Here is a 14,786-nt window from a genome sequence, read left to right on the forward strand (position 1 = left end):
GTGTAAATTACAGAATGTGTAATTTTAAAATGATGGTGTATAAAAGTCACATGATACAAAGCTTTGAAAGAGAAATTAAGGTGATGAAATCCGATGCACCGATTTATAGGGGTGTGGATCCTCCTGGTGATTTCATGCCCTCCACAGGTTCCCAGCAGGCTGGGGTGGGCCTGGAGGAAGGTGGTGTTGAATGCGCCTGGGAGAAAGTGGTGAACTAAGGAAGGCACCTGGGCTCAGTAGTTGTTCTGGGTATTTGACATGGGTTAGCCTCTTTAATCCCAGGGAGATAGATGTCATGAATCCTAGATTTATGATGGAGGAAAGCAGCTCTGAAAGAGGACACAGGGCAGAACTAGGATTCAGACCCCAGGGCCCAGGAGGTCTACCACTGGCTCTGCTTCCAGCCCAGTTCAACGGAGAAGGCAAGGGGAGTAGGGAACTGGTGCCCGTGGCACAGTCTTTGAATGGCTGACCCCTGGGTGCAAAAGGCCACAAAGCCAGGAAGAACTGGCTTAGGAAGGATCAGCTTTAGTGGCAGAGGTGTGGAAACCAGTAGATTCTGATGTTAGATAAACAAAGCTGTGTAGGACTGCAGGCCCTCATGTCTCTAATGGGAGGTGGGCTGTGAGCACCATGGGGTCTCCTGGGAATGACTGTAGCTTGGGAGAGGCTGGGCCTGGCATCTACCTTTTGGTTTATCTCCTTTCCCAGCCTCACTGACCTTATGCTGACCCTAGGAGTAAGAACTGAAGTAGATGTTTAGCTACAACTCTAAGCCTTATGGGAGTCCAGCAGCTCTGCCTGGGGGAGAGGTACACTGGGTAGAATGGATTGGGTCTGGGGGTGGAGTGTGTTCTACTACATGTAGACCTTGGAGGTGTCCACCTGGCTGGCATGGTGGGGAATGCCTCTCCTCCAGCAGGATGGGGATTGTTCGTGAGCTCCTTAGGCACCCCCCAAATGGCAGGATTCTTTGCAGGGGCCTAGGAGTCCTGGGTGAACTAGTGGATGGCACATGCCAATGACGTTTGGGTTACTTCCATCAATGTGTCCCTTTTCTGTCCACTGTCATGGAGGCCTGGGGAAAGGGGCTTTGTAGGGTGAAGTGTTCAGGGACCTTAGGGTGCAGCTTATGGCTGGGGAAGGTGGAGGCAGGGTAGAATTGATGTTAGGGGCTTGAAGCTGAGGGGGGTGGGTTGTAACTTCTTAGAGCACCCCAGGCTGAGTTCCTGAGCATGGAAAAAAGTGAGTGGGGCTTGCTGTGACCCCAGATGACTCCTTTCCTGTCTGCTCTTGCATCCTTTTTAGCTTTAGGGTCTCTTAAGTCTAGGGTCCCCAAATTGCAGAGCTGGAAATGAGTGAGTGCTCCTCTCCAGCAGGTCTCTGGGAACAGAGAGGGTGAAAGACCAGCTTGCCTGGGCACAGGGAGCCAGGGAGAGCCAGCACGGTGGAACAGGGAAAAGCAACCCACCCCCTAATTAGCACAGGGTTCAAGGATTTCCAAGGATAGGCCAGGACACAGACATGCTGCCTGCCTGCTGAGGGAGGGAGGGACCAATGAGGGAACAGCTGGGGGTTGGCGAAGGCAAGGTCAGTACCAGAGTCCTCAAGGCCTGACTTCTAGGCCAGGCAGGGAGGACAGAGGGCACTCGGTGGACTTTCATGCACTCTGGTGGTTCAAGCATTTTTCTTCATGAATAACCCTTTATTTAGAAGGGTCTAGACTCTGTCCTGAAAATTACCTTCTAAAATCTGCAGAACAAAGGCAGAAAGCCCTCTGCTATATAGGTGGAATAACGGGTGATGATAATAAGCATCTTTTCCTGTGTCTTTCAAGACATCTTCATTGAGCCGGTGGTACTTTTACAAGGTAGGAAGGCATAAATATAATTACTGCTTAACGTGCTTGAACCTGATAATGGAGTCACGTGCCAGTGGTTTGGGCCAGCCCGGCTGGTAGAGAGGGCTAGAGCAGCACCAAGCCACTCTCGGGTTTCCCTGCCTTTGGGCTCCGCCGCCGTCGGACACCGCCCGGTGGGCACCTCGGGCCCGGGAGGCTGCGGATCTCCGGTGTCCCGGCGTCCTGGTGCTCGGGCCGCGCAGGGGACCCGGCGCCTGAGCCAGTCCCGCAGCCCCAGCGCCAGGGCAGGGACTCCAGTCCGGAATACGCCTCCGGGGCTTCACAGTCGCCGGCCCGAGGCGCGAGCGGCGGCATCTCAGGGTCGCTGCGGGGCCGCTTTAGGAAAGGTGTGGACGGCAGCAGAGGAAAGGGGGGGATCGGCCCCCGGGAGTCGCAAGGAGGGTGGGACTGGGGGCAGGCCCGAGGTGGGCCGCTCGGGGGGCCGGCGGTGGTCACCCAGGGGCGTCGTCCTCCTTAAGGCTGGGGCTGGAGCCTCGGGCACAGAGAGGTTACGTGGCTCGCCCAAGGTCACACAGCGGGCTGGTGTGCGCGCGTGGGGCGGTGTGCGGTTCTGACAGCGCGCCCGGCAGCCTCACGGGCCACACCTTGCTCGGCGGCCGCAGCTAAGAGCCTCGGGGTCTCGGGCGCCAGGTGAGAACAGGACAGCGCGCCCCCCCGCCCCCCGCCCGCCTGGAAACGGGGCTTCTCAGTGCCGCCGCCTCCGGGTCGCCCGCGCAGCCTGGCGTTGGCCTTCCAGGTCGCCGCGCGCGAGGGGCGCTGCGGCAACGTCCGGACCCCGAGCGCCTCCCCTCCCCCACCCCCCAGCACCCCAAACGGGGGTCCTCCCGCCGGCCTCGCTCATGAACGCTCAGCCGCAGTGACCCGCCCGAAGTCCCGCAGCTGCTAAAGGACGGAGCCAGGATTCGAACCGAGCGGTCCGGACTACGGTGGGCTCAAGCCCGAGGCGGCCGTGTGTCCCTGGGCGAGTCCATTCCGTCCTCGGGGCGGCGAGACCGCGCGCCCCCTTCCCGTCGTGGCGGCGCATGCCCGGTCTCCCGCGGCGCCGGGAGGTGGCGGCGGGCGCCCCAGCTGCTTTGCATTGACGCCAGCACCCGCTGGAGGTCACCGCTGGGGGCTGGGCGCGGCGTGCGGCGCGCAAGACCCGGCCCGGAGCCCGGAGCCGGAGCCGGAGCCGCATCGCTAGCAGCTCCCCGGTGAGCGCAGCCGCGCCGCGTTTGTCGACGGCGCGGCCCCAGACCCGGCCAGAGCCCGCCGCTCCGTCCCGCCGCCCCCCCCCCGCCGGCCGCGGCCTCGCCGCCCCAACCGGCGTCCTTCGACCGCCTCCCCCCAAGGCCGGAGCGTCTAGGCCAGCCTTCCCCGCCGCCGGCGCTCGGGCCAGGGGCGTTTCTTCGCGGGGCGGCGGCCCAGCGGGCTGAGAGGCGCGGGCTGCGGGCCCGCGGGGAGGCGGCGGCGGGCGCGGCGGGGAGCGCACCTCCCCCGGGCGGCGGGCGGGGGGGGGTCGCGCCGCCCCGCGGCCAGGGCGGCGTCGCTCGCGCGGCGAGGACTCACCCGCTCCCGGGTTGGGAGAGCGCAAATCTCCTCCCCCGAAATTCCCCGGAAGCGCGGCGCGGCCAGGCGAGCGCGGCGATGTGAGGGAGGCGGCCGGCGGCTCCCGCCTCAGGAAGGGCATGTTCGGAGGGGCGGCAGCGGCGCGCCTCCCGCCCCAGCGCCCCCTCCCCAGCGCCGCCGCCGCCGCCGCCGCCGCCGCCGCGCCCGCACCGCGATAAAAGGGGCGGCCGCACTTCCTGACGCGAGACCCGCGCTTGCCGCCGCCCGCCCGCCCGCCCGCCCGCCCAGGCGGCGATGACACGGCGCCCGTGGCGGCCCCGAGGCGCCGGGCGGGCCGTTTGCTGACCGGATCGCGGCTGCCCGCCAGCGTGTCCGCCGCGCCGCCGCCAGCATGGGCTGCGCCCCGAGCATCCACATTTCCGAGGGCCGGGCGGTGTACCACGGCGGCAAGGAGGCCGAGGACGCGCCGGCCGCCGCCGCGCCGCCGCCGCCGCCGCCGCCGCCCGCCGGCCCGAAGACCACCGCCTCGCCCCGGGCCCGCGGCGCCGGCCTCGCGGAGCCCGAGCCTCGCGACGGCAGCGGCAGGAAGGTAAGGGGCGCCCGGCTCCGGGTGACTGGCGGGCGGGCACCGGAGCGGCGCGTCCTCCCACCCCCCTCGGTGGGGCTGCGAGCGGGGCGCCCTCGGGGCCGCGGCGGCGCTGCCCGGGGCCCTCCGACGTCTCGGCTGCGGGGCCGGCCGTGAGCGCGTCCCGGCCCCGGAGCGGGAAACCCCCCGGCGGGGGCGGGGGTGGGGGCGGGGGTGGGGGTGCGGCGCGCCCCCGACACGTTGGAGCCGCGTGAACTTTGTTCTGTGGGTTCTCGTGCTGGAAGCGGAGGCTTCTCCCCGCGAAGCCGCGAAGCCGCGGCGCTGGTCCCGCCACCCTGCTTTGTTTTCCCCGCGTGAGCTCTGCACATGCACGCGGCTGCAGCCTGCCGCTTCCTCCGGGGCTGTTAGACCGCAGTCGGAAGGCAGCACCAACTCCGCTGCATTGATTGCACATGTATCTGAGGCTCACGGTCATTAGCGTCTGTGTCGCGTTTAAAGCGCGCGTAATGAGAAAACACTATCGGAAACGCGGCGTTGGAAGCATTCAGCAGAACGAAGTTAATTTTTTATTAAGTAGTCCGACCGGGACGTTTCGTGGCTGTTTTTCCACCACTGTGTGTCTTCTCCAGCGCGCAGCGCCTCTGCGTATGTTTCGTCCAAGTTTCTAAGCTTAGTCTTCCGTACGATTTCCCAAAGGAAAGATAATGGGGAAGGGGAAAAAAAAAAAAAAGGTGGGGTGGTGGTGGGGAGGAACGATGTTCTTTAAGGCACACAGCAACGGCTTCCCAGTCCTCTGGTTCGAAATCGTAGAGCTGGAATGCATGCGTTCATGTTTTATTAAACTAGAAAAACAGTTCTGGTGTGCCTGGCCTCAGATCACTGATCATCCCTCTCTCCTTGCTGCCCCTCTCTCTCTCTCTCTCTCTCTCTTTTTAGAAAGTCATTTGCAAAATTGTCTGGGTTTTCTGGTTATCTGGGGATTGCTAGACCGCCCAACTTTGATACCGTCTGTTCACTCTCTGTGTTAGATTTCTAGCAGTCGGCCCTGGAGCTTTTTCTGACCGAAAGTGAAAAGTCTTTCTCGGTGTTGCGTAACCCAGATGAAGTGACTTCCCACCCCTCCCATACATATCCTAGGTGGAAGTCTAACTTTGCTTTGATTATCAGAAGTTGGATCCCTTCTATGGATTCTTGAAGACACCTACAATGGTTTTAGGCTGTTAACCCAAGTTGTTCCGAATGTCAGTGTAACGCTTGGACGTTAATCCTAATTGGCTTATAAAAAGCATTACACAGGTGAAGTTGAATATGCAAGTGTTAACATTGGAATAACGCTTGGAAATCTTGCATTAACTAATAATAAACTTTTAGGTCGCCAAATAAGCCCTTTTGGAAAGAGGCCCTGTGTCTTGACTTTTTGTGGGGTTGTGGTTGTCCTAAAATTCACCTGCGTGTCTTATAAGCATCTCCACTGCAGCAGCTTGTTCTTCTCTCCACAGTGTCTGTAGGGCTCCTGAGTGTTTAGGATTCTTAACGTATTCTGTCCCATTGTCAGACTGTTGTCTTGAGTTGGGGCCCAGAAAAATACATTTGTCATTTACAGTGCTTAAGCCAATGGCATGCATACATATAGTAGGTCCTAAATAAATATTTGCCGAATTTGGTTCTTTATTGTTAACTGAATGATGAAACTTTCAGTCGCTGGAATTTTATTCCATAAAACCTCCCATATGGGCTTTAAGGTAGCATTAGTATTTCCAAAGGAGGAGTCAAATTATAAGTAACAACACAACCACAGAAATGCTTGTTAGTCACAAACTGTACATGTTGATACCACATCTCAGCTACAGCAGTTTGTATGTAGGCATTTCAGGTAACAGGGCAGAGGTAAATATCAGCATGTTTTTTAGATTGTTATTTTTTCTTTAAGGGAAGGAATCTATTATTTTTTTAAGATTTTATTTATTTTTAAAGATTTTATTTATTCATGAGAGACACAGAGAAAGAGAGAGAGAGAGAGGCAGAGACACAGGCAGAGGGAGAAGCAGGCTCCATGCAGGGAGCCTGATGTGGGACTCGATCCCCTGTCTCCAGGACCAGGCTCTGGACTGAAGGCAGCACCAAACCACTGAACCACCCTGGCTGCCCATAAAGATTTTATTTTTAAGGAATCTGCACACCCAAAATGGGATCCAGCTTGCAACCTCTAGATCAAGAGCTGCATGTTCCAGCAACTTAGCCAGCCAGGTGCCCCAAGAGAATGAATCTTTTAAAATTATCACATACACTCTAGAAATCTAAAAATGCATGTTTAGAGAAGATAAACTTCCAGTAATTTAGCAAAATCAAATTATAATACAATTAATTTGAATTCTATTGTATTAATATACCAAGGTCCAGTTTTAGTTTATAAAAAATATGTCTTGGGGCACCTGGGTGGCTCAGTCAGTTAAGTGTCTGCCTTCAGTTTGGGTCATGATCCCAGGGTCCTGGGATTGAACCCCCACTTCAGGCCGCCTGCTTAGCAGGGAGTCTGCTTCTCCTTCTGCCCCTTCCCCTGCTTGTGCTCTCTCTCTCAAATAAATAAAATATTTTTAAAAATTTCCTCCTAAAAATAAGTAAATTGCGTATCACTGAGTGAATTTCAAAAATAGTTTGGGGAGGTTTTTGAATTTCAGTAGTACATATAGAAAACACTAGTTAATCAAAATGCTTGGGAGATGGATAATTGCATTTTTAGATTAAGTAGTGTGTAGCCTATGCCGTAGTGTATTTCACATGTGTTCCCTGAAGCAATTTGTTGACTATTAAGTGAAAAAAGGAGCCATGTCAAAATATATTTGGGGAATACTGGCTCAGACTAAGTTTGGCAGATTTCTTTTATTCCGGATTTGTCAGAAAATTTAATATGTCTAAGTATATTGTCAATCTCCAAATGCTGTTTAGAGTGTGCAGCATTTCTCAAATGTGTTGGATTATAGAGCCTTTTATTGAGTTAGGTCTTAGACCACATTTTAGGACATGATTCCTAACATAAGATACCAATATTCAAAGTACAAGAAATATACTTAACAGTGTAACACAATAAATGTAATTTGTTTCTTAACGATTCCAAAGGTACTTCAAGATCTTGTAATACGTTAGGCTGGGTCATCTTATATGAACTTATTTAAGTATTACTAAAAATGTTCTGTTTATTCATTTCAGGAGTTGTAGTCTATGTGGTTACAGATAATGAATGCTGTGTTCAGTTTGAACACTTACAGTTTTGTTTTGTTTTTAATCAGCTTGAGCTTTAACTGCAACATTTCACTGTTTTCTTGCCAGTCTTTGGATTTACTTGGTCTTCCCTTTCTTTAGCTCAGACTTGAGTTGCCCTTGAAAGATTTGAGTGTGGAGGGAGGAGTGTCAGAAGAGAGCCTGTCTTCCCCCCGCCCCCTTTTGCAAACACCTGGTACACTGCTATGATCCACTGCCCCCTCTTTGTCATTAAACAGTTAGCTCCATGAGGGTGGCAGTCATGTCTGTTTTGTTCACTGCTGTATCCTCCTCCCCCCCCCCCCCCATAGTGGGCCTTCTACAGACATCTGTCGAATTAGAGAACTCCGTGAACCAGGCTGGAGAAGTGGAAAATCCACCCAGCCCATAGAAAGGAAATAGAAACCAGTTTTAACTAGAGTAGAGGCTGGAGGATATAGATCTGGTTTTGTGGAACTCTCTGGTTATTGCTCTTTCAGAGCATTTATACCAGGGAATAATATAGTTCCACCCTGGTGAGCAGAGTAGATTTCCCTTCAAAGATGGAGGGATTAGAGCAGCTGGATGGGCAGTGCACAACAGGTGGCAGATAATAGCTGGTCACACACTCACCTCTCACCCAGGATCCCTGGCCTTAGAGCTCAGAATCCCCTCACACAGACTTGCCATTCTGTCTTTAGTCTTCGCTTCTGTCATTTTCTCCTCCTTCCCACAATTTTGTCTTATTATGTTTTTTTCATAATAAGGCACCTTCTTAATAAGGAGAAGGCACCTTCTCCTTCTCTTCCTCCTCAAAACTGGCCAAACCAGCATAGTGTCCCCCAAAGTTTAGTAGTTTCTTAGCTATGGAATAAATTTTGCTGCTTGCTCTTCATGTACAGAGTGCATTCATCAAATTTTTATATTTTCCTTAAGTGAAGCAAATTTCTCTTTGTGTGACCTGCCTGATTTTCGCCCCCCCCCCCCTTACTAGGGGTAATTGACTCTGGGTAGATTATGGAATTATTGAAAGTTTCCTTCTGAAAATGTAGTTGACAGAATGAGACCTAACTTTATATTCCTGAAATATGTGACTATAATTTATCTTTGTAGATACTGCTTTTTATATTTTCTTGAATTCTTATTATACATATAAAATATTTTACATTTATATTTCTTATTGTTTTGATATTTAATATCATTACCACCCTAATATGAAGTGTGGTTCTTAAGGTAGATGTTTTGAATGTTACAACTCTATTAGTGCAGACCTGTGCTGGGCTAGCCCAACCCTTCTTGCTGAAGTGAGAGTTTGGATGAGGCCTGTAGTCCCTTCTGGCACAAATGTTCCCTGTTAAATGGATTATAACACTGGCTCCCCCCGCCCCCCCTTTAGTACAGCTTGCCCAATTGGGATGGGCTCTTTAATAGGGGAAGTTTCATGATTGAGTCTACAGGGTGAGGCAGATGTCTCAGAATAAACTAAAATGTCTTAAAGGGCAGAACTTTTTAAAAATTAAAAATCCAAGAACAGAGGGCAAAGTTGCTTAGGACATGAGTAATCCCTTGATCTTGTCCAAGGTCAGTGGCTTTAGCCTGGTTTCTCAATACAGTGAGGTGATAGGAGGCACTGGACTTAGAAGTTCCTGGAGAGTGTAGACTATTCATATTCATGATATGCACCATTTCTTGGATGCTTCTGATGATACAGGCACTGTGCTGAATGTCTTACAGATGTTATCTCATGTAATCCTTGCAACCCCGTGAGATGACTAGTGTCATTTCCATTTTGCAGATAAGGCGTGGTAGGTTAGAAACTCACCCACGCTCATGCAGTTAAGCCGCTATTCAAATCCATTGCTCCTGGGCTGTCTCTGTTAACCCGTCTCCTTTATATTTCTCTGTTCTCTGGCTCTCTGCTAGGTTGCAGATGTCACAGGTCGACCTGGCTTTTGAGCAGGCATACTGAATCCACACTCTCAGGATTGTAAGTCATGACTTGCTGGTAAAATTGGCCCCAGCCCTGCCATAGGTTCCCTAGTTTTTGAGAGTTGCAGCCCTATTTGGCCCTGCCCCAGTGGGCTGAAGTCAGGCATTCGTGAGGTCCTCTCATTTATTCTCTTTGCTCTCTGACATGAGTCGGCAGGCATCCCTCTGGAGTCCTCTTTGGTCTCCCTTCTTCCTGGTCAGGCTTCAGGTAGACTTCCTGAGCCAGCACCCCCCTTGGAGCTAGTTCTTCCCATCAGCCTTTGCTCAGAACATAGCACACCTACCCCCAACTCTGCAAGTACACATCATCAAGGCCCAGCCCAAATCTTTCTAGAGCTCCTGGTTGTACTTGCACTCTCCATTCTCTGCTCTTAGGCTCTTCCCCCTGGAGCCCCTGCAGGCCTGGGAAATCTGACTTGAGCCTCCTGCGTGATGATAGGCCTCTTGAGGACAAGGATGGTGTCCTAGATTCATTCCAGTTCCCAAAGTAGTTAACACACTGAGTGAATGTTTGGATAAATACACCAGTCTCTAAGGCTGAAAGGGCTTGTATTCATGTTCCATGGGTCCATCTCACCTTGTTTAAATTTAACAAAAATTGTTGGGGTGTGTTGGATATGCATTAACAAAAAGCCAAAATACCCTGAAGCTAGTGATTAATGTGTGGGTGATTGCTAAAGCTTTTGCCTTCAATTCTGGCCGTGTTTGGGTTGAGCAATGTTCCTGGGTCCCCTCCTTCTGTTCTACTTTTGTTCTGCTCTGGTAAGAAGAGTGGTGGAATATCTTGTCAGAGAAGTGTTTTGACAAGTTTTGTATTGCAGTTTCTTAGCTACAGGCATCGTATGCAGTTTATGCATCCACGCAGACAGGAAGGATGTCACAGATTCCCCTAAACTTTGAAGATGGCTTCAAAAAACTCAGGGAGTTGGGCTTGCCAGCACTTTTGTGCTGAATGGGTTTGAAGTAGACCTTGGCTCTGTTGAATTCATGCTTTTTCATTGTCGGTTGTGTCTGTCACATGTGTCTGGTGACAGTAGCTACTTTGCTCCTCTCACTCTGCAGGTGGGAAGGCCCAGAGAGCTAGTGGTGCAGTTTCCCTGTTGCCTTCTACCACCTGGAGGTGATGGTAGCTCCCCAGTGGGATGTGTTTGAAAGAACACAGAAGAGCCAGAGACATTCAATTCAGGTCCAGCTCTGTCAGACACCAGCTGTGTGAGATTTGCCAAATTCCAATCCCCAGTTTTTTCAAGCATAAAATGAGACCAGAATCCTCAGGTTTTGGTGGGGATCACTTAAAATAATCTGTGTAAAAGCATTTTTGCAAACTCTAGGGCACTAGCATGTGTAAGGATTGAACTTTCTTTTTCAGTCACTTCTCTCAAAGGCAAACTTTGCTCAAATATATCTGCTTATTTTTTTAAAGCCAATCTCTTCCTTTTGAAAATGTGCTTTGTCTTTAATATTGTGAAAAGTTTCAAGCATATGGTAAAGCTAAAAGAATGTGTACCCCTCTACCTCTTACCTAGATTTTGTATTAACATTTTCCCATCTGTGGTTTATGACCTCTTTCTATCCCATTGTCTATCAGTGTTTTATTTTTGCATGTGTTAAGTTCCACACGTCAGTGTACTTAGCCCCTGGCTTCAGTATGCATATCACTTACTAGAGCTCAAAATTTGTTTCCTTTTTGTTTGACAAATGTATATACCATCTAGATGCAAATCTCTGCCAAGATACAGAATATTACTGTCTGCCAGTAGAAAGTTCTGTGTGCTCCTTCCTCATTTCTCACCCCACCTGCCAGCAACCACTGTTGTGATTTTTATCCATTATAAATTATTTTTGCCTATTTTAGGCTTCATGTAAATAGAATCTTAAAATATATATTCTTTTGTATAAGGCTCCTTGTACTCAGCGCAGTATTTTTGTGATCTGTGTTGCGCAGGCTGGTTGTGTGTTCTTTTTCTTGCTAAGTAGCGTTGTGTTGTTATGACTAGAACCCAGTCCACCTCTTCATTCTCTTATTGATGGATAACAACAGAGCTCTTCCTAATTTTTGGCTATTAAGAATAAAGCTGCTATGAATATTCTAGTGTAAGTTATTTTGTGGATGTGTGCTTTCATTTCTCTGAGGAAAATACCAACTGGAGTTGCCGGATCACAGGATAGTTGTATGGTTAGCTTTATCAGAAGCTGCCTGACCTTTTCTGACTTGGTTCTACAATTTCACACTCCTGCCCACAATGTATAATAAAAGTTCAGTGGCTCCACATCCTTGCCACTGTTTGGTGTTATCAATTTCCTAATTTTAGCCATCCTGGTGGATGTGTAGTGGTTTCTCATTGTGGTTTTGACTTGCATTTCCTCGATGGCGAATAATTTTGAGTACTTTTTATGTGCTTATTGATTACTTATGTAACTTCCTCTTTGAAGTTTATAGCACTTTTTTTCTTAAAAGGAAATATAAATCCTTTCATGACCTCTGGGCAAGGAAGGGCTTATTAAACAAGTTACCCAAACCATTTGCCATAAAGGAAGGGGTTGACAAATTCAACTACCTTAAAGTGCTTCTCATCATAAGAGATTAAAAGGAAGGAAAGCCATAATCTGGAAGAGAAAATTTGTAACACATAATACCAATAAAGGATTAGTATCCAGAATATATATAGAACTCCTGTACTTTAATTAAGAAAAAGACAGCCTTGTTGAAAAATAAAGACACAGGCCAGCCTGTTATTTAAGAGCAAACCAAATGGCTGATAAACACACATGAAAAGATGTTTGACCTCATTGGGGAAATGCAGATTAAAGCCACAATGAAATAACATTTTACACCCAAGAATTGGCAGACTTTCAAAAGTTTGACAGTATTTTGAGGCAGTCTTCAACACTGTAGGTAGAAGTATTCATCCACTCGGGAAAACCATTGTCATTACAAGGTACAGTTGACTGTGTGATCCTCTGACTTAGTAGTTTCACTTAGAAACACACATGTGAACTAGAAACGTGTACAAGAATATTCCTAATAGCACTGCTTCTAATAGCAAACGTTTTTTAAGCTCGAATATCCATCAACAATATAATGGATGAGTAAATTGTGATATACTCAAAAGGGATACTTCACAGTTTCGAAAACAAATGGGTTGTACCTCCAGATGTCAACATAGGTCAATTTCAAAAACTTAATGTTGAGAGAAAGAAGTTATAGAAGAATTTATAAAATACAACTTTTTAAAGCATAATAGCTAAACTGTGTATTATGTGGGAATAGGTAGGGATGTACACATAGATATTAAAGCTACACAGAAAAACAAGTAATTACAATGAAATTCACTTAGGCAAAGAAAGTTTAAGTACTAACATGATTAACGGATTAATTTCCAGCACCTTTTTTAGAGGATGTAGGACTATGCCGGGCCCTGGCCTTAGGGCACAAGTAGTCAGTCCTCTTTTGAAAGATGGGACAGGCCTCTGACCTGAAAGTGAGGGATGGAGAGCGTGTTTAGAGGACAGGCAGGATCTTGGTCTGGATTGGTCATAAGGTGCAGAGAGAGCACAGGCCAGACCCCTCTCCCCTGCCTGGGAAAGACTGGAAGGATCTATATAGGTAGAGAATAGGGAGATGTACATGGGGGTGGGAGGTGTTGGCTTGTTCTGCAGAACCTGGGGAACCTGACCACGGGTAGGAGGGCCTGAAAGCTGAGGGAAGGAGTTTGTGAAGGCTATCCTGTAAACCTCTACAACTCCCAAAGGCTTCATTTTCAGCAGGATAGTTACAGAGTAAACCCATTTTATGAAAATTTTTAGGAGGAAATTGCAGAGGCTGGGGTGAGGAAAAGCTAGAGGTGGGGCACTGCCCAGGGGTAAGGGTATAGGGTCGGACCGGGTACAGATAGTACAGGTAGTGTAGTGTGGGGGGTTTGGGAAAGGAGGAAATGAGTGAAGGAAAAACTGGAAGGCTAGGAGATGGACCAGACTTGGGGAGTGAGGGGCAAGGGCAAGTGTAGTGTGGGGGGTTTGGGAAAGGAGGACATGAGTGAAGGAAAAACTGGCAGGCTGGGAGATGGACCAGACTTGGGGAGTGAGGGGCAAGGGCAGTGGTGGGTGACTCAGGGGCTGCAGTCTACCAGCTTGGAAGGACTGTGGCAACATGTCACCATTTGTAGAGCACTCTACAGTTTACCAAGTGCTGTTTTATTTACATCATCTCATTTAATGTTCCCCAGGTTCCTGTGATATAGGAAGGAGGGATTTTATTGTCCTTGTTGAAGACCTAAGGTAGCAAAAATGTATTTATTTTTTTTTTTAAAGATGTTATTTGTTTATTTGAGGGAAGAAATGGAGATAGTGAAGGAGATGGCAAGAGAGCACGGAATAGGGAGGAGAGGAAGAAGCAGGTTTCCTCACTGAGCAGGAAGCCTGACTCAGGGCTCGATCCCAGGACCTCAGGATCATGACCTGAGCCAAAGGCAGGAGCTTTTATTGTCCGAGGTACCCAGGTGCCCCAAGAAGCAAAAATTTAGAGTTCAAATGACTTGGCCAAGTTTGCAGTGACCAAATACAGAAATAGGTTCACTATAATATAACATAAAATTTGCCACTTTAATCATTGTTAAGTGCGCAGTTCAGTGGCATTAAGTGCATTCACATTCTTATGTAACCATTGCCACCATCTATCTCTAGAGCCTTTCCATCTTCCAAAACTGAAACTTTATACCCATTAAAAACCAACTCCTCCCTTCTCTCCTCCCGCCTTCCTGGCCACCACCATGCTACTTTTGACTACTCTAGGTGCCTCATAGAAGTGGAATCACATGGTATTTGTACTTTTGTGACAGTCTTATTTCACTTGATATGTCTTCGAGATTCATCTATGTTGTAGCATGTATCAGAATATCATTGTTTTTTTAAGGCTTGAGTAGCACTCCGCTGTATGCATGTACCACATTTTGTTTATCCATTCATCCACTTATGGATGCTTGGGTTGCTTCTGCTTTTTGATTATTGTGAGTAATGCTGCTGTGAACATGGGTGTACAAATTTCTTCAAGTTCCTGGTTTCAATTCTTTTGAATATATATATATATGCTCAGAAGTGGAGCTGATAGATTATATAGTACTTCTCTTTTTAACTTTTTGAGGACCCGTCGTAAGTACATATTTTGCAATGGACCTTTCTTTAGCCAATAATCAGTACATTTTCATTTTATACTGTTTTATTTAATACCCATACCAAACCACACTGATATCCCCTCGGATCTCAGAAATGTTCCCTGCATTGTATCTGCTAGTTATGATCCTTACATTTCTTTTTACCTAGCACATCCCTTCTCTTGCCCTTCACTTTTTTGTTACTCTGACTTGTTATAGAGACCTGGCCACTTTGTCCTAACTTCTGGATTTGTCATATTGTTTCCTTGTGGTGTCATTTAGCTATCCTTCTATCTTCTGTTTTTTTGTAAACTGTAAGTTGTATCTAAAATGTATGAAAGTTATGTATTTTGGG

At 48.8% G+C, this 14,786-nt stretch overlaps 1 protein-coding gene across 5 annotated transcripts in view; it reads left to right on the top strand.

Moving 5' to 3' along the window:
- Positions 1–1,737: 1,737 nt before the first annotated feature.
- Positions 1,738–14,786, top strand: part of PDE8A (phosphodiesterase 8A) — a 154,511-nt gene continuing 141,462 nt past the window's right edge. For 3 of the 5 annotated variants that reach the window (XM_041753828.1, XM_041753829.1, XM_041753830.1), the window contains exon 1: positions 3,861–4,058. In XM_041753828.1, the coding sequence (XP_041609762.1) occupies positions 3,861–4,058 (198 nt within the window). Of the gene's footprint in view, positions 1,871–2,310; positions 2,552–3,860; positions 4,059–14,786 lie in introns of those variants that run through there. The other 2 variants (XM_041753831.1, XM_041753832.1) reach the window with 2 other exon arrangements.

This window comes from Vulpes lagopus, chromosome 4, assembly GCF_018345385.1.
Source record: "Vulpes lagopus strain Blue_001 chromosome 4, ASM1834538v1, whole genome shotgun sequence".
In the NCBI taxonomy this organism is placed as follows: domain Eukaryota; kingdom Metazoa; phylum Chordata; class Mammalia; order Carnivora; family Canidae; genus Vulpes; species Vulpes lagopus.